The sequence below is a fragment of the Artemia sp. Qi Xiang Cuo genome, chromosome 12 (assembly GCF_049724085.1).
Source record: "Artemia sp. Qi Xiang Cuo chromosome 12, ASM4972408v1, whole genome shotgun sequence".
Classification (NCBI taxonomy): Eukaryota; Metazoa; Arthropoda; class Branchiopoda; order Anostraca; family Artemiidae; genus Artemia; species Artemia sp. Qi Xiang Cuo.
This window is the reverse complement of record NC_142805.1, coordinates 2,134,730-2,154,165: the sequence shown is the minus strand read 5'-3', so window position 1 is coordinate 2,154,165 and position 19,436 is coordinate 2,134,730. Positions and strand designations below refer to the sequence as shown.

Genomic DNA, 19,436 nt, shown 5'->3' with positions numbered 1-19,436 from the left:
ACATTAAAAATTAAATAAAAAAACAGGTTTTTAACTGAAAGTAAAGAGCAACATTGAAACTTAAAACGAACAGAAATTATTCCGTATATGAAAGGGGCTGTCCCCTCCTCCACACCTCGCTCTTTACGCTAAAGTTTGACCTTCTCACAACTCTAGTTTTTTAAACAATAAAAAAACTTTAGCGTAAAGAGCAAGGCGTTGAGGAGGGGACAGCCCTCTTCATATAAGGAATAATTTCTGTTCGTTTTAAGTTTTAACGTCATTCCTTACTTTCAGTTAAAAAAACTTTTTTTTATTAAATCATTAAAGGGATCATGTCTGGAACTTTAAAAAACAAAACCAATCTTTAAACCCGGAGAGACGAATTTACGTAGGCTCTAAGCCTGTTCCGTAAAGTAGCCTTTTAAGTAGCAATAAATTAAAAAAAAAAATTTCTACAAAATAGGTTTTTCAAAGAAAAGTAAAGAACTTCATTAAACAAAAAAAAGACCAAAAATAAAATCAAATAATCTACCAAGCGTGAAACTACCACAAATCAGCATCGATAAATAAATGAAACCCACAACGAACAGAAATTACAATAAATAACCGAGTCAAACTCAAAACGAGCAGAAATTAACATAAGTTGGGCGCAAAACCCTAAGCCTTCCCAAGGCCAGAACAAAATTTGCACTTTACTGAGAAAATACAAATGAATGTGCATTGTCAGTTTAATATACATATACTAATATTTAGTAATCAAAATGTTAATATTATTTGATTTATTAAAGTTATAAAAGTAAAAACATTTTTAAAACAAAGTACAAAAAGTACAAACATATATATATATATATATATATATATATATATATATATATATATATATATATATATATATATATATATATATATATATATATATATATATATATATATATATATATATATATATATATATATATATATATATATATATATATATATATATATATATATATATATATATATATATATATATATATATATATATATATATATATATATATATATATATATATATATATATATATATATATATATATATATATATATATATATGTGTGTGTGTGTGTGTGTGTGTGTGTGTGTGTGTGTGTGTGTGTGTGTGTGTGTGTGTGTGTGTGTGTGTGTGTGTGTGTGTGTGTGTGTGTGTGTGTGTGTGTGTGTGTGTGTGTGTGTGTGTGTGTGTGTGTGTGTGTGTGTGTGTGTGTGTGTGTGTGTGTGTGTGTGTGTGTGTGTGTGTGTGTGTGTGTGTGTGTGTGTGTGTGTGTGTGTGTGTGTGTGTATATATATATATATATATATATATATATATATTGCATAAGAGCTGTTGCTCAATTTGGCTTCCTGCTTTATACAGAGGCTTAGAAACCTTGGCACTACTGTGGGTGACCTAGAACAGGGCTAGAGAGCCATAGAGTGCACACCCAAAAAATAACAATGGGTAGAGTTAATAACCCTATATTGCAAGAAAATCTATTTACTTTCTTCTGAGGAGGTTCCATTCTTTGTCGTAATGTTTGTCAAATTGATATTACAAATCCGTTGGCACAAGACTCTTTCGGTTTGTCTACAAGGAAAGCTATGTAAGAAAGCTTAAAAGTGTCTTTGGTCGTCACTACACATCAAGATGAAACTGAATCCCTGAGACCCAAAACAACCAGCTTTGGTTCCTACAAAATTATGGTCGAATGGACGCATAAAAACGCATGATTACACTTGGTAAAAAAATGTATATTTAAAAAAAAGTTAAACCACGGAAAATAAGCCTTTAAGGTATTTATGAATATTTTTAACCTTAATTTTCTGTACCAAGAAAGATGCATGAATTGTGGCCGAGGTTCCATATCTTCTGCTATTCATATGGCCACATTAATGTTTAGTTATAATCTATATATCTGCAGACAAATATATAGTCTATTTCTTCTAGATTTACTTTGTGCCGTCTGTTTGTTTAATAGCCTAGAACGTATTGTACTTCTGAGTCTTTGGGACAAGTTCAGTCAAAGCTAGAGAATGTAAGTTATTTCTTGCATGTTCGTTGTTTACAAATAGTCTGTGCTTCTAACGCGTTTTAATGGTGACGCTGGTATTTATGTTATTTTGGCAAAACACACAAATATATCTAATCCACATTTTCTGTTGGAAAACGTTCTTAGGAGAGAAAGAAACTTTCTTATGAAAAAAAGAAAAAGAATTTTGAAAAAGAGCATTGTTGATAATAATCCATTCATTCTACGATTTGTAATGAGGGCTTTGGCGGTCCTGTAATTTTGGAAAAATATATAAATATAGATGAGCGACATCAAACAGCTTGTAGTAATAAATTGTAAGTAATGAGAGACCCGTGCTGATACGTAAAAATTCTAACGAATTTTTTTCATTCTACGATTTTAATGAGGCCCATTTTTAAAATATAATACATTTTAATATATAACTTTAAATATAATACATATAATATATACATGTATTTATATATTTTTAAAAATATATAAATATAGATGAGCGACATCAAACAGTTTGTAGTAATAAATTGTAAGTAATGAGAGACCCGTGCTGATACGTAAAATTCTAACGAATTTTTTCATTCTACGATTTTAATGAGGCCCATTTTTAAAATATTAGACATTTTAATATATAACTTTAAATATAATACATATAAAATATACATGTATTTATATGTTTTTAAAAATATATAAATATAGATGAGCGACATCAAACAGGCTGTAGTAATAGATTGTCAGTAATGAGAGACCCGTGCTGATACGTAAAAATTCTAACGAATTTTTTCATTCTACGATTTTAATGATGCCCATTTTTAAAATATAATACATTTTAATATATAACTTTAAATATAATACATATAATATATACATGTATTTATATATTTTTAAAAATATATAAATGTAGATGAGCGAGATCAAACAGTTCGTAGTAATAAATTGTAAGTAATCAGAGACCCGTGCTGATACGTAAAAATTCTAACGAATTTTTTCATTCTACGATTTTAATGAGGCCCATTTTTAAAATATAATACATTTTAATATATAACTTTAAATATAATACATATAATATATACATGTATTTATATGTTTTTAAAAATATATAAATATAGATGAGCGACATCAAACAGTTTGTAGTAATAAATTGTAAGTAATGAGAGACCCGTGCTGATACGTAAAAATTCTAACGAATTTTTTCATTCTACGATTTTAATGAGGCCCATTTTTAAAATATAATACATTTTAATATATACCTTTAAATATAATACATATAATATATACATGTATTTATATATTTTTAAAAATATATAAATATAGATGAGCGAGATCAAACAGTTCGTAGTAATAAATTGTAAGTAATCAGAGACCCGTGCTGATACGTAAAAATTCTAACGAATTTTTTTCATTCTACGATTTTAATGAGGCCCATTTTTAAAATATAATACATTTTAATATATACCTTTAAATATAATACATATAACATATACATGTATTTATATATTTTTAAAAATATATAAATGTAGATGAGCGACATCAAACAGTTCGTAGTAATAAATCGTAAGTAATGAAGGACCCGTGCTGATACGTAAAAATTCTAAAGAATTTTTTTTTTAATAATAATATCATATCGCTGCGGTACAAGGAAGAAGTTAGGCTAGTAGTTGACTTAAAGATATAATATGTTGCAAATGTTACTAAACTTGTCCTATTAAGCAAGCAGTAATTGTAAACATGTAAATTTTTTCTTGAAACCACTAATATAGTTTTTTTTTGTAAATCGGCACACTACCTTTTTCCTGTGTGAAAAACGATCTTATTAGGCTACAACTTTGTGAAAATTCTTTTTTCCCTCCCAGTCCCCGTAATGATTTTTGTAAATCATCTGCTGACTGAAATTAGATACCCCTGACGATATAAAGCCTTGAGCATGAGCAGAAGAAGTTACATTATTAATTGCTTTGCTCTATATGCTACGTATTGCGGCAGAAAAACTACTGTAATAATTTATATAACAGGAGACAGAGCTTCGATCGGTGATTATTGTTCCTTTAGAAAGACTGTTGTAATAAGATAATTACTCTTTTTTCGATTGAAAAAACGATCTAGATAGGACTTAGAAAAAATTTGCTTAGAGACTTAATTTTAGAAAAACATTTTCATATGAATGGCGTTCCAAATGTCCAATACCTTAATGGTTTTAATTACAAAAGCGAAAAATATAAAATTAAATTAAAATTGTTTCACGAAAGAGATTAAATTTTTTTTTCTTTCTTTTCACTGAGTGAAGCTCGGTCTCCTGGTACTATTATTAATGACTCTAGTGTAATATATATACTTTTTTAATGTAATATTAATACATTGTAAATTCTTGCATACAATTATTAACTATGTTATCGATGTGTTATTTATCAATAACCCTTAACAAACAATTAAAAATTAACAATAATATTAACTAATAAGACGTTTGAAGATCTGTAACGTTTTATTGGGTTATGGATTGGGGGCCATGTGTACAATAGCATACAATTAAAATAGCGTTTAGCTAACATCTTGATATTATTCATGTAACTTTAATGCAATGGAAAAACCTTAGGTACTTGTGTAGAATCTGGTAAGTACGCGATAAGTGAAGTTTCGTTAATGCTAATGAAATAAAACAGGCTGAAAATATAATATTTCAGAAATAAATTTGGGCTTTATGTTTTTACATTAGGCGGGGGGGGGGGTGAGGAGGTAAAACGTAGCATATATTAAATACGTAACCTAGCCTAACCTAAACTAACCCAACCTAGGTACCTTTTAGTCCCCCTAAACTCCAAAAAGCTAAATTTTAAATATAGTTCCCGGAGAGAGAAACCGTTTGTTTATATCTCACAAGGCAGCGTAAACCTGTTTTCATAAAGATCTTTGCAATACAAATGTCGCGCACTTACCAGATTCTACACAAGTACCAAAACTTATTTACAGGTCCTAAGATTATTGACATTATTTATTTAATATGTAATAATAATGCATAATTGTTGTTTCAACATTAATAACCGAATGAATTAATACGATGTGTATTTGACTTAATGGTATTTTATAAACTTATTAAATTTTGTTTATTTCTACGTGGAGTATGGAGTTCCTACTACAGAATAGAGTTGATTGACTTCTTGCCATTTGTTATTTGCAGATTCCTTAATTGCTGAAATTCAGAAGCGCCTAATACGACTAGCTCATTCGAATTGCAAATTTATTAGCCGTTTCTCTACCCCAGGACAGCTAGAATGAATAAAATATGACTCAGCAATAGTATTATATTAGGTTTCAGTGTTTCAATAGTTGATCGTCCATTTTCCAAATAAAGTTCAACTATCTTTACACTTTTTTTGGTTGCGTATTTACTTATGTTTGAATTTCCAACGATATAGTTTTAAATCCCTGAAAATAAAAATGAATTGAAGAAAAGATATTGTATTTTAAAACAGGAAAGCGAGTTGTGCGGCCCCCTGTATAGCTATTAGCTAAGAGGGTAACTGAACTCGTTTATATGCTCGTATTCATAAATGCTGATGCCCGTGAAAGCGTACTACTAAGCATTAAGCTATGTTTGAACATCTTACAGGCCTCCCATTTGGATATTTCAACCTCCACCAGTTCCTGCCACTGGCCAGCGGAGGACATCTGCCACATCTATAGTACTTTCTCAACCTCTTTCGAGAAGTAGTTCATTGAGTAACCAAATGGCACCAACGATACCAGGGCCACCACCAATGCCACCTGGCCCGCCCCTTCCACCACCCATGCCAGGTAAAGTTATGTCGTCATTTCTTATTTTCCTAAAATACTGCTTATTTCCTACAATGGACTGCGATAGTGCAGTCCAGTCCACATCAGCTTTTATTTGATAACACTGCAACATTGCACAATGCAACAGTTCTTACAATGCAGCAACAACAGAAGAAGAGGAATGTATAAGCTACACAAGGTCTTACAATGAAACATTCAGCATTCGTGGCAACAACAACACAAAATGAATAACATAAGTGCAAATTTTCTCTCTCGCCTCCAACAACCACAAGTTTACATCATTTCTTAGAATTCTTCATTCACACATGTACAAGCCTGAACGATTGTCCTTTCTACAGTCGTCTGCATGCAAAAAAAACATTAAAAAGAGATAGCAGCTGGCAACTCTGCAAGACTGTGGGCCACTTCGTCACATCGTAAATTATATATGGGGCAAGGGATATCCTCTAATACCGATACAATCCGAGATTAAGTCCTTAACACATTTAGTTTAAAATGATGACCCATAACGAGCACCTCACACTTTGAAATAAAACTTCAACGTCTATGAACTCGAACTACATGCGTCCAAATCTGGATATCACGGTCTTTAATTCTGCTCCTAACCGATCCATCATTACCTGAAGTTCGTGGCAACGTTGCCGCTCATTTCGAAAGTCCTGTGATAGTGTTGCCCAGTCCACAGCAGCTTTTATTTGACACAGCCATGATCTTTTCCGTTTGAGCCGTAGCATCCCAGAATAAATTTTTTTTGCTAGTTATCTTCGGGCAGGATCAAAACTATATAATCTTATTTATATAGACAAAAAAATTCAGACGTAAGTCAAAATTAAGCGTTATGAGCCATTCGACAAAGAAAAAAAAATATATAAAAAATAATCAAATATGTGCTGTACTTAAGTTCCAAAGAAGCCTACTGATCCCAAAAAGACAATAAATGGTTGGGGTGTATTCAGAAGAGGGGGTACTGGTTTTGACCACCCCCCACCTCAAAAAAATAATCTCGAACTCGTAACTCGTATAAGAATTGCATGAAAAACCCTCAGCCCCCCCCCCCTCACAAAAAATCTTTGGGTAAATCCCCCCAAACAAAAATTATTTTTGTCTTCCCTTCCACTCGAATAACAAGCCTGGATACAGTCGAATCTAGTGTCTACTTATTTTGTATGCAACAACGACTTCAACTTAGTAACATTTAAAAAGACGAGAAAAAGAAAAGAAAGATGTAACCTCCATAAGTGTTTTTGTTCTAGGACACAAGGAGAAGAAGCGAACTCCCAGCATCGGCAGATTTTTTTAAATATAGATTGCATTCCCGGGGGGATTTTTAAATCAAAATAAATGTTAATAAACTAAAATTACTCATATCTTAAATATTTTATCAAATTTATATTTGGCAATATTTAGTTCCAATAGAAGAGCCTGTAAGCCATCTTGCAGTACACCCTTAGTCCACTTCTCTCTATATTTCTACTTGAAAGTGCTCTTTCGTTCATATGATTAGTGAAAAAATTAGTAAAAAGAAACTAAGAAATTCAAAATTGCGTAATCAACTTGACTAAAACATTCTTATTTCACTAAGTCATTTATCAAACAGTTCGTGGTAACGAACTGTAAGTAAGGAGCGACCCGGCTCAATGGTAACCGAAACTCTAGAAAACGGTATTTTGATACAAATATATACATCAAAAGAATCAGATTTTAATGCTGATTTCAAATATATAAGTTTCATTAAGTTTAAGTACCCATCAAAAGTTAGGCGCCTGAGGAAATTTGGCCGATTTTCGAAAAAAGGAGGAAAGACCCCCTAAAAGTTATTGAACCTTAATGAAAATAACACCATCAGATTCCACGTATTAGAGAACCCTACTGTAAAGGTTTCAAGCTCCCAGCAACCAAAATGTTGAATTTTGCATTTTTTGCCAGAAGAAAGATCACGGGTGCGTGTTTATTTGTTTTTTTTTTTGTTTTTTTTTTTCCCCAGGGGTGTTCGTATCGAACCAGTTGTCCTAGAATATCGTGGGAGGGCTCATTGGAATGGAATTTAAAAGTTCTAGTGCCCTTTTTAAGTGACAAAAAAAAATGGAGGGCAACTAGGCCCCCTCCCACGCTCATTTTTTTCCCAAAGTCACCTGATCAAAATTTTGAGATAGCCATTTTGTTCACCATGTTCGAAAATATAATAAATATGTCTTTTAGGATGACTTAATCCCCTAAAATACCCGGGGGGAGGGCTTAAAGCTATTAACTTTACCCAATGTTAACATATAGTATTGGTTATTGGGAAGCATACAGACGTTTTCAGGAGATATTATTCCTGGTAGTGGGGGGGGGTGGGTCGGAGGTTCTGTGGGAGGATCTTTCCATGAAGGAAGTTTTCTTGGGGGAAGGGACATTGCTATGAAGGGGACGCCGGACTTCCCAGTATTATTTAAAAAATGATCAGAAATTTAATATAAAAAAATAAGTATTTCAACTGCAATAGCAGCAACATCGAAACTTCAAACGAACAGAAAATATTACATATATGATTGGGTTCACCCCGTAGTCAATACCCCGCTCTTTAAGCCAAAGATTTCTTAGTACTTTCATAAGAGCTATTTATTCTAATTAACGGCCTTTGTGATTGTGCGGAATTTTTAAAGAATTGGAACAAAATTCGAACTTTCGCTTAAAGAGCAAGGTATTGACTAGGGGGCGAACCCCATAATAAACAAATTAAGCATATATTAATATAGAAGTTCGCTACGTAATTTAATTCGTAAGTTACGTATATTTATTACTAATAAAAACGTTCGTAAATATAATTAAACAAGTTTCGAGAAAGCCATTTAACTAAATAAAAGTAAATTAATATGAAAATTTTGTTTTAATTATTCATGTACGGTGAGCCAAGATCAAAACCTGCATTTATTCAAAAACGTTCAAAAATTAAATAAAAAAAACAAGTTTTTTAAACTGAAAGTAAGGAGTGACAATAAAACTTAAAACGAACAGAAATTATTCCGTATATGAAAGGGGTTGTCCCCTCCTCAATGCCTCGCTCTTTACGCTAAAGTTTGACTATGTCTCAAAACTTTATTTTTTAAAACAATAAAAAACTTTAGCGTAAAGAGCGAGGCGTTGAGGAGGGGACAGCCCCTTTCATATGCGGAATAATTTCTGTTCGTTTTAAGTTTTAATGTCGCTCCTTACTTTCAGTTTAAAAAACTTGTTTTTTTTATTTAATTAGTAACCAGGAACAGCTATCTCGTCTCACTAAAAAAGGACTGAGAGACGGAATTAGCTTTGGAATATGTGGAAACCGGAGGATTCGTTTATATATGAAAAATATTAAAAATTTATATATGATAAATTTATATATGAAAATTATATATATATATATATATATATATATATATATATATATATATATATATATATATATATATATATATATATATATATATATATATATATATATATATATATATATATATATATATATATATATATATATATATATATATATATATATATATATATATATATATATATATTTATATGAAAAAAATTGTTTATGAAAATTTTTAAATATATGTCAAAAATATATATGAAAACATATTATATATATGAAAAATATGATATCCCATTAGAGCAAGAGAAAAGAAGTAAATAAAACATATAAAAGCATGATAACACATAGAGAATGAACATACCATTTAGAACATGAGAACAAAAATAAGTCAACTTGCAACAATATAAAACATAGAAGAACATACCACAACACGAGAACGTAAATAAAGACATGAAAAAATTTATAAGGACATTAAACTTATGCCAACATAGAAAATATCACATAAGAATGAACAGATGATATGATTGTATTAGAATATTAACGAATATCTATTTCTTATATTCAGATAAGAAAGATATATCGGAATCTGCAAAAGCAAAGTTAGAAAGACTGCGGCAAACACCAAGGAAAAGACCAGATTGGACTACAATGATGAAAGAGGTTGAAAAGGGGATCCGTTTGAAGCACGTCCAGCCAAATGACAGAAGCCGACCTGTACTACCCAAAGCTAAAGCCCGAGGAAAGGTAAAACAATATTCATTGAACAATAACCTACTCATCGAATAATGAGAAGCTGTGGGGGGGGGGGTGAAAAAGAGATGAACCACTGGATATTTGCTTCATTTCCATGTTAGGTTAGATACCGTCAAAATTTAGTTAGAACTAAGCTTGCAGCAGTTAATTTGCTTAACAGGTTTGACAATGAAGCACATGACAGCAGAAAAGACAGTTGTAGAGGAAATATTTCTTTATATTTCACATGGGAAAAGGGGGAGGGGCAGTTGCAGCTAAAAATTTTCTATTTTTCCAGGGTATGGGCCTTGGACCCATCTCCTGATGGGGGAGGGATCAGTTACTGATTTGTAATAAATTTGAAATAAAAGAGGATGGACAGTGGATAAGTCACACGTTCAGTCACATGACAGAAATGGACCAGTTTAACTAAACTCGCTTCATTTCCATGTTAGGTTAGATACCTAACATAGGTTAGATACCATGTTAGCTTTTTTATGATACCGTCAAAATTTAGTTAGAACTAAGCTTGCTGCAGTCCATTTGCTTAATAGGTTTAACAATGAAGCAAATAACAACAACAAAAGACAGTTGTAGAGGAAAATATTCCTTTATATTTCTTAGGGGAGGGACAATTTCAGCTACAAATTTTCTTTTTTTCCAGGCTACGGGTCGTGGACCCATCTCTTGGTGGGGAGGTCAGTTATTGATTTGTAATACATTTGAAATAAAGGAGGTAGGAAAGTGGATCAGTCACACGTTCAGTCACATGACAGAAATGGACCAGTTTAACTAAACTCGCTTCATTTCCATGTTAGGTTAGATACCTAACATAGGTTAGATACCATATAAGCTTTTTAAGATACCGTCAAAATTTAGTTAGAACTAAGCTTGCAGCAGTCCATTTGCTTAATAGGTTTAACAATGAAGCAAATAACAACAACAAAAGACAGTTGTTGAGGAAAATATTCCTTTATATTTCTTAGGGGAGGGACAATTTCAGCTACAAATTTTCTTTTTTTCCAGGCTATGGGTCTTGGACCCATCTCTTGGTGGGAAGGTCAGTTATTGATTTGTAATACATTTGAAATAAAAGAGGTAGGAAAGTGGATCAGTCACACGTTCAGTCACTTGACAGAAAAAGACCACTTATCATTAAAGGACTGAAAAGGTGTGACATATTCTAGTTCCAAAAATAGACTGCATTTTAATGCATTAATGTATTTTCATCATTTTCATCACGTCTAAGGATTGTATAACGCTAACTTTTGGTGTTTCTGAAACTGATTTTTTTTCCAGTGGTTTACCCACAAAAAAAAAAAAAAAATTTTGAGTATTGGTGCATACACTACAAAACTCAGTCTGTTTTTAAAAACACAGGGAAAAATTAGAACAAGGCACAGGGTGAAAGCCCAAAGCTAAAGCTTGACGAAAAATGAAATGATTTGGGCGAACGGCCTGAAAGGTCCATATCTTTTGCAAACTTTCAGGTTGAATAATGCTAATTATTAGTATCTAAAACATTAATTTTTTGGGGGGTGTAGGAAGGGCATAAACTTCAGAAATTGCTGGGAACTCAATTGTTACCTCCAAGTGCAGTTTTGGAGGTAGCCGGTGCCAAACTTAAAAAGGTAACGCAAGTGTGAAATAATGGCAAAAATAAGCTAAAACCATGTAAAACGAAACAATTTCGGATGATGTAGCTATCCTTTGAAGGTGCGGTTGTCTTTGCGAATCAATAGATTGCTAATGTTTGAATATATACAGACCAAATCTATTGTCAAATTTAAGTTATTAGTTTTGATTGTTCATTTTCACAGTTCAGTGTTACAACAATAATTAATATCTGGTTCTTCCCCCAAAAATTTCATAATTTTGGATTAACTAAAAGAAAATCTTAGACAACTGTAGTTTTTAGGTATGGATAGACCTAAGATGGATCCATGCACGGGCGTCACGTACGGGGTGAGAGAGCTTTTCTATTGTGCACCCAGTCGGTTACTGGCTTCTTTTTTTTATGAGGGTAAATGAGCCTAGGAAATGTATGATGTAAACTCAGTGAAAGAAGATTAGTTTTTGTCGGTATTAAACAAAAAATGAAGGGATTTTAATAGTAACATCACCCAAATCGGTCAGTAAAATTGACCAGCCAGTCCAAAATCCCCCCCCCCCAACAAAACACTTTGCTAGTGATTTCTCTGGGTTCAGGGGGAGAAAACGTGTTACTTTTATGATATAACCCCGACCTAATATTCTTCTAATATGTTTCTCTGACGCTCAATCCTAATGTATTACACCTAGGTATGATAAAAATATAATGCTTTAGTAGCAAATTTGGGGTATATATTTTCATACTAAGGATACGGCCCTGGAGGAGGGGTAAAATATATTGGATGTGCATGCCTAGTGTGTTAGGTACAATTATTGTGTTACTACTACTACTGCTACTACTAACAACTTACCACAGCACCAAGCCGCCTGAGGCCAACACAGCTACGCACGCTCCTCCTCCATCCTATTCTATTCAAAGAGTCCCTTTTTACACCCGCCCTTGAAGTTCCCATTTCCTTTAAATCTTTCTCTATGATGTCCTCCCACCCCAAACGAGGATGACCTGCTTTCTGTTTAGCCCTAGACGGTTGGCCGAAAAGAACAATCTTCGGCAATCAGTCATCCTTCATCCGCACAACGTGCCCTAGCCACCTCAACCTTTCTTTCATTATAACCCTAGAGAGTGGTATTGAACCACATTTTTCGTACAGCCTACTGTTTGAAATACGGTCAGTCAGCCGGGCACCTAGAACAATCCTTAAGTAATTTTTCTGGAAAACATCAATTAAATATGCATCCAATTATCAGAGCACCCATGCCTCAGACAACTGCCACATTTGACCACTGTCACCACTCTAGCTTCTAATATTCTAATCTTGGTTTGTAGAATTGTCTTCCTATTCTTCCAGACTTTTTTTAACTGTGAAAAAAACACCCTCAGCCTTGGCTATTCTACTTTTGACATCTTCACTGCTCCCACCATCTTTACCAATAATATTACCAAGGTAAGTGAAGCTGTCCACCTGATAAACCTCTAAAACTTCATTCATTTTGATCACACTTTCATCTAGGATGCTTAAATCATCAACATAATCTAAGACCAGGAAAGTTTTTCCTCCCCATTTGATTCCATGTTCTCCCATTGCCTTCACTGTGCTCCTTAAGACAAAGTCCATCAAAATAATCCATATAAAGGGGGATAGAACGCAACCATGCTTCACTCCTAATTAAATACGAAGCCAACTACTAACCTCATTTCCTACCTTAAACGCAGCACTGTTATTCTCGTACATAGCACTAATCAGTTTAATATATTTACCTGATATACTATACAAGGATAAGACCTTCACTAAAGCTCTTGTATCAACAGAATCGAACGCTTGCTCATAATCTACAAAATTGAGGAACAAAGGGGTTTGAAAACTCAGGCACTTTTCAATTATTAACCTAAGAGTGAAAATTTCTTCGACACATCCTCTAACTTTTCTAAAACCACGCTTTTCTTCTCTTAAAAATTTGTCTACAACATCTCTCAGTCTAAAAAATATCATATTACTAAAAATTTACTACCTACAGAGAGACCAGACTAATCCCTCGATAATAACCACACTCACTTTTATCACCTTTCTTATAAAGTGGCTTAATTAAAGTTTTCCTAAAATCGTTAGGAACTTCCCCTTTTTCAAAAATCATATTCACTATCTTCAGTAACTTATTTTTAACCTCAGAGCCACCATATTTAAGAAACTCATTTACCACACTATCAGCACCTGGAGCCTTATTATTTTGTAATCCTTTTAGTACTGTCGCTAATTCACAAAACAAATCTTCCTTCACATACAAAGTATCACAAACTTTTTCATTTTCCTTTATATCTCTTCCTTCAACTCTATCTCGGTTAAGCAAATTCTCGAAATGTTCGGCCCATCTCTCTTTAGATTTTTCTTTATCGCTAATTGCGGCCCTTTGGTTTTCATATGATCTATCACTAAGGTAATTCTTCAACCAGTCCTTTCTCCTTGCTATCAATCATAAAGCTTTTTCACTAATATTCTTAGCTGCAGTTCTAACTTTCTTCCCTAAGACACCTTCATCAACTTCACAAATAATTTTTCTAAAATGATTCCAACCATCTTCCACATCATCAAATTTTAAACTCTGAAGTATAGCATTCAACTGTTCCTGGAAAGTTTCTCTCAAATTTTCATCCTGGAGTCTACCAACATCACATCTTCCCGGGAGGTAGTTACCCGTCCGAAATTTCAGCTTTAAATTAACTCTAGACACTACTAGAGGGTGATTTTTACTCCTAACATCAATAACGGCACTCCTATATACCCTAGTATCTTGTATTGATCCTGCCAGTCTTCGGTTTATAATAACATAATCAATAAGATTCGCTGTCTTACCGTCACGTGAATACCATGTTAACAAATGAGCCATTTTATGACCAAACACCGTATTGGTTATAACTAGATTGTTATACCCACAAAATTGCAAAAGTCGTATCCATTACTGTTTTCTTTTACTACACCAAATTTACCTAGGTTATGATACCATCTATCCCTATTTCTACCAACCTGGGCGTTAAAATCTCCCAGTAACATCATATTTCTACCTCGGACCCTGTCTATTTGCTCCTATAACTTTAAAAGGATCTTATATGATTCATCAGTTTGTCCGTAAGTCAGGTCTGCAGGGGCGGATTTAACAATAATTGATGCCTTGAAAGTTTCAGTCATAAAATGAGTGGTTAGTCTTCTATTGTTATTACTTTTTCTTTCTATACAATACTCGGCATCTTCCTTATTCATCATGAGCCCTACTCCCTGTCTATTTACCCCATCCTTGCTGCCTGAGTAATTATTGTGATAGGTACAATTATTCTGCATATTATGTAGTAAGAATTATTTTCCAACTTTACACTGTCCAAATACTTTGCCGCCACCCCCCGCTAATGTGCAAGTATATAGTCCAAATTATGTATTTTCCATATATTCTGTCACTTCTTTTTATCTTGTCTCACGCTAAGCTGAAAGAAACTAACGAAAAGAACTGGTTCTATATGCTTTAATGAATGAACAACTTGAGCGGTCAGGGTACATCATACAAGTACCGAAAATGTTTTTAATTTGTTGTTCTTGGTATTTCCAAGTATCAATGAATGTTAACGCACAGTAGTCTCGTTTCCTTGTGTAAGTTAAATAAATAAATAAATAAAAGAAACAAAAAACAAATTAAAGCTGAAAGTAAGGAATAACATTAAAACTGACAACGAACACAATTTATTCCGTATATGAGGGTAGCTCGGGGGTAGGGTAGGTAGGGGGTTGTCCCCACCTCAATCCCTCTCTCTTCAAGCTAAAGTTTTTACAATTTATAAAAAGCTTGTTATTCTAATTAAACGGCCCTTGTGTTTCAGAAGTCGTTCTTTAAGAGTTGGGACCAAAGAAAACTTTTTCATAACAAACAAAAGTACCCCCCCCCCAATGGAAAATTTCTCGCGTGGAAAATTCCCCCATGGAGGATTTCTCTCGCAGAAAATCAGCCCCACAGAAAGAGCACCAGACAATTCCAACCCCGCTGAAAATTCCCCCCTGAAAATTCTCCCTGAAAATTCCCCAGGAGCATGTCTGCATGTAAAATTGAATCGCCAAAGAGAAAGCAAGCCAAATGAAAAGAATTTGACATTGGAATTCTGGCCACTTTCTCCTGTTTATTTTAAAACTTCACCCCCCGGAATCTTCCCTCGCCACTGAAAATTTTGACCGCAGAAAATCTCCCCATCCCTCGCAGAAATCCCTCCACCAGAAAAATGTCTGTATGCCTCCCAATAAAAATAGTATATGAAAACAGTGGGCAAGTTTAATAAATTACAGCCCTTTCTCAAAGGACTGTGGGGGTCATGTCACCCACAAAAGCATGATTATTGGACCTTTCAACTATACTGAACAATATAGCTATCTCAAAATTTTGACCGGACGACTTTGAAGAAAAAGGGGCATGGAAGGAAGGATGATTGCTCTCCAATCTTTTTGGTCACTTAAAAGGCACTAAAACGCTTAATTTTCGTTTGAATGAGCCCCTTACCGATCATCTAGGACCATTGATTTGGTGTGTCCACTTCTGGGAAAAAGCAACGCGCCAGTGATCTTTCTTCTGGCAAAATATACAAAGTTCCAAATTTTTGCAGACGAGAGCTTGAAACCTCTACAGTAAGGTTCTCTGATACGCCAAATTTGACGGTTTGATTTTTCATTAAAATTCCTTGATTTTTTTGGGGGGGTCCCTATTTGAAAATCAGGCAAAGGATCTCGGGCTCTAAGCTTTCGATGGGTATTAATTAAATGAAACTTTCCGAAAAAATAAGTTTTTAAAATAAAAGTAAAGGCAATTTTAAACTTAAGCTCAGCAGATACCAATACCTTTTAAATTTCAAACTCAAAACGACCAGAAATTACTATTAAAGAATAAATGAAACCCAAAACGAACAGAAATTAAATAAACAATCATAGCTAAAAAATTCAACAAGTAATGATACAAATGAATAAATAGATCTTAAAGCAAGTAATGCTTAGATTGAATATGAAAATCAAGCTTAAGACGAAAAAATTATTTTCCTATTGAAGTACAAATGAAACTTAAAACGAACAGAAATTAAATAAACAATCAATGCAAACAAACATACAATAGACATTAATGTAAATTGATAAATAAATCTTAAAACGAGTGAAACTTAAATTGAATATGCAAATTAAGCTTGAAACAAACAATTATAACCACAAACAAGAGTTTGGGTATGACCTCCTTCTCTCACTGTAAAAGTCTAAAACCTGCTGCGCCATTGGCGCTTTACTGAAAACCAATTTTGTGACAAATATTTTCTTTTGTACGTATCTCTGAAAATAAATATTAAAACTATAGTAACATTTTGAACTGATGAGCTTTCAACAATTAATATCATTATACATCAAATATTCAGTTTAATTTATTAGCTCTTTTTAAAGTTGTTAAAGACGAATATAGTTTCATTACAGACAAGTGTTTGGATACTGCCTCCTTTCCTATCTGTGAATAAAAATCAAAAGCCTACTGCGTCATTGGCGCTTAACTGAAAACGAATTATATTACAAAAATTTTCTTTTCCAGTTCTTACAGTATTGAAAATAAAAATACAATTACAGCGATATAAATTCTTGAACTGATGCATCTTTCGACAATTAATATCATTATACATCAAATATTGAATTTGAAGTTGTTAATACTTTCCAAGACTGTTCATGACGCATATAGTTTTCAGTAAAGCGGCAATGAAGCAGTAGGTTTTAGACTTTTACAGTGAAAGAAGAAGGTCATACCCAAACTCTTGTTTGTGATTATTTTTGTTTGTTTCAAGCTTAATTTGCATATTCAATTTAGGTTTCACTCATTTTAAGATTTATTTATTAATTTACATTAATATCTATTGTATGTTTGTTTGCATTGATGCTTTATTTAATTTCTGTTTCTTTTAAGTTTCATTTGTACTTCAATAGGAAAATATATTTTTCGTCTTAAGCTTGATTTTCATATTAAATCTAAGAATTACTCGCTTTAAGATCTATTTATTCATTTATATTATTAATTATTGTATGTTTTTGCTATGATTTTTTATTTAATTTCTGTTCGTTTTGGGTTTCATTTATTCTTTAATAGTAACTTCTGGTCGTTTTGAGTTTTAATTTTAAAATGTATTTATATCTGCTGATCTTAAGTTTAAAATGGCCTGTACTTTTCTTTGAAAAACTTATTTTTTCGGAAAGTTTTTTTGATTAATTTTTGTTCGTTTTTGATTGCAAAAGTTTTGAAGCTTTTAAAAATTTCTTATTTCAAAATCAAACTAAAAAAAAAATAAAAAAAATCAAATATTCATCAAAGTATCAAAACTGATATCAAAGTAACAATATCAAAGTGAAAAAATGGGTTTGTGTCAACCTCGGAGTTTTTATTATCTGAACTATTTTTTATCAAAATGACTATCTGAAAATTTTTATCGGATGGGTTTGGGGAAAAATGGGCGTGGGGGGACTAGATTAAGCTTCTGTCTCTTTTGACTCTTTAAAAGTGAACTAGAACTTTCTATTTTCAATCAAATGAGCCCTCTCTGAAGTTTATACGAGCATCCCTTCTATAAAAACCATATAAATCCCCAGAGTATAAATTACAACGCCTGTCCCTCGGCCCTGGGAGGTTGTGTCAACCCTGGAGTTTCAATATCTGATGGTTGAACTATTTTCAACAAAATAGTTACCTGAAATTTTTATCGGATGGGTTTATCCATCCGATACGCCCAAAGGCATGGAGAGCTGGGAGGGATAGTTACCCTCCGATCTTTTTCACTCTGAGAAAATGAACTACCACTTTTAATTTACATTCAAATGAACCCTCTCTGAAGTTTATACGAGTATACCTTCCATAAGAACCATATATGTCCCCAGAGCAATACTTACAACGCCTGCCCCGGCCCTGGGGGGGGGGTTGTGTCGACACAGGAGTTTTTCTTATCTGGTATTTGAACTATTTTTAACCAAATGACCATACGTAAAGCAGTTTTGTTACATGATCTTTGAAGTATTTTTAACAAAATGGCTACCTCAAATTTTTTATCAGATGTATTTGGGAAAAAAGGACGTGGGGGGCTAGTTGCCCTCTGATCACTTTTGTCTCTTAAAAAGGACTGGATTTCAATATCCAATTAAATTAGCCCTCTCAGAAGTTTATACGAGCATCCCTTTCATACGAACAATATATACCCCAGGGCATAACTTACAACGCCTTTCCCCGGGCCCTGAGGGGTTGTAATGACACCTGAGTTTTTGTTATCTGACTTTTGAGAAATTTTTAACTTAATACCTATCTCAATATTTTTATTGGATATATTTGGGGGAAAGGTGCGTGGGGGGCTAGTTGCCCTCCAATATCTTTTGACTCGAAAAAACTTAACTAGAACCTTCAATTTCCAATCAAATGAGCCATCTCTGAACTTTTTACGAGCGTCCCTTCAATAAGAACCATATATTCCCCAAGGACATAACTTACAACACCTGCCCTCGGGCCCTGGGGGGCTGTGTTGGCCCCTGAGTTTTCGTTATATGGTCTTTGAACTATTTTAAAAAAAAGCTATCTCGAAGCTCTTATCGGATGGGTTTGAGGAAAACAGGGCGACGACGGGGGGGGGGACTAGGTGCCCTCCAATCTCTTTTGACTGTTAAAAAGTGAACTAGAACATTCAATTTCCAATCAAATGATACCTCTTTGAAGTTAATACGAGCATCCCTTTCATAAAGTCCATATATGCCCCCAAGGCATAAATTATATTGCCTACCCCCGGGCCCTGGTGGGTTGTGTCAACACCGGAATTTTTGTTATATGATCTTTGAACTATTTTTAACAAAATAGCTATCTTAAAATTTTTTTCGATGTATTTGGGAAAATAGGGATTAGGGGGGGAAGCTGGTTACCCT

General features: G+C 33.3%; 1 protein-coding gene across 1 annotated transcript in view; it reads left to right on the top strand.

Annotated features, from left to right (window-relative positions):
- The window catches only part of LOC148945657 (uncharacterized), a 149,429-nt gene that overhangs the window by 6,259 nt on the left and 123,734 nt on the right, over positions 1 to 19,436 (top strand). The window contains exons 2-3 of the mRNA XM_089097859.1: positions 5,629 to 5,813; positions 9,716 to 9,894. Coding sequence (XP_088953985.1) covers positions 5,747 to 5,813; positions 9,716 to 9,894 — 246 coding nt within the window. The 5' untranslated portion in view covers positions 5,629 to 5,746. The remainder of the gene's footprint in view (positions 1 to 5,628; positions 5,814 to 9,715; positions 9,895 to 19,436) is intronic.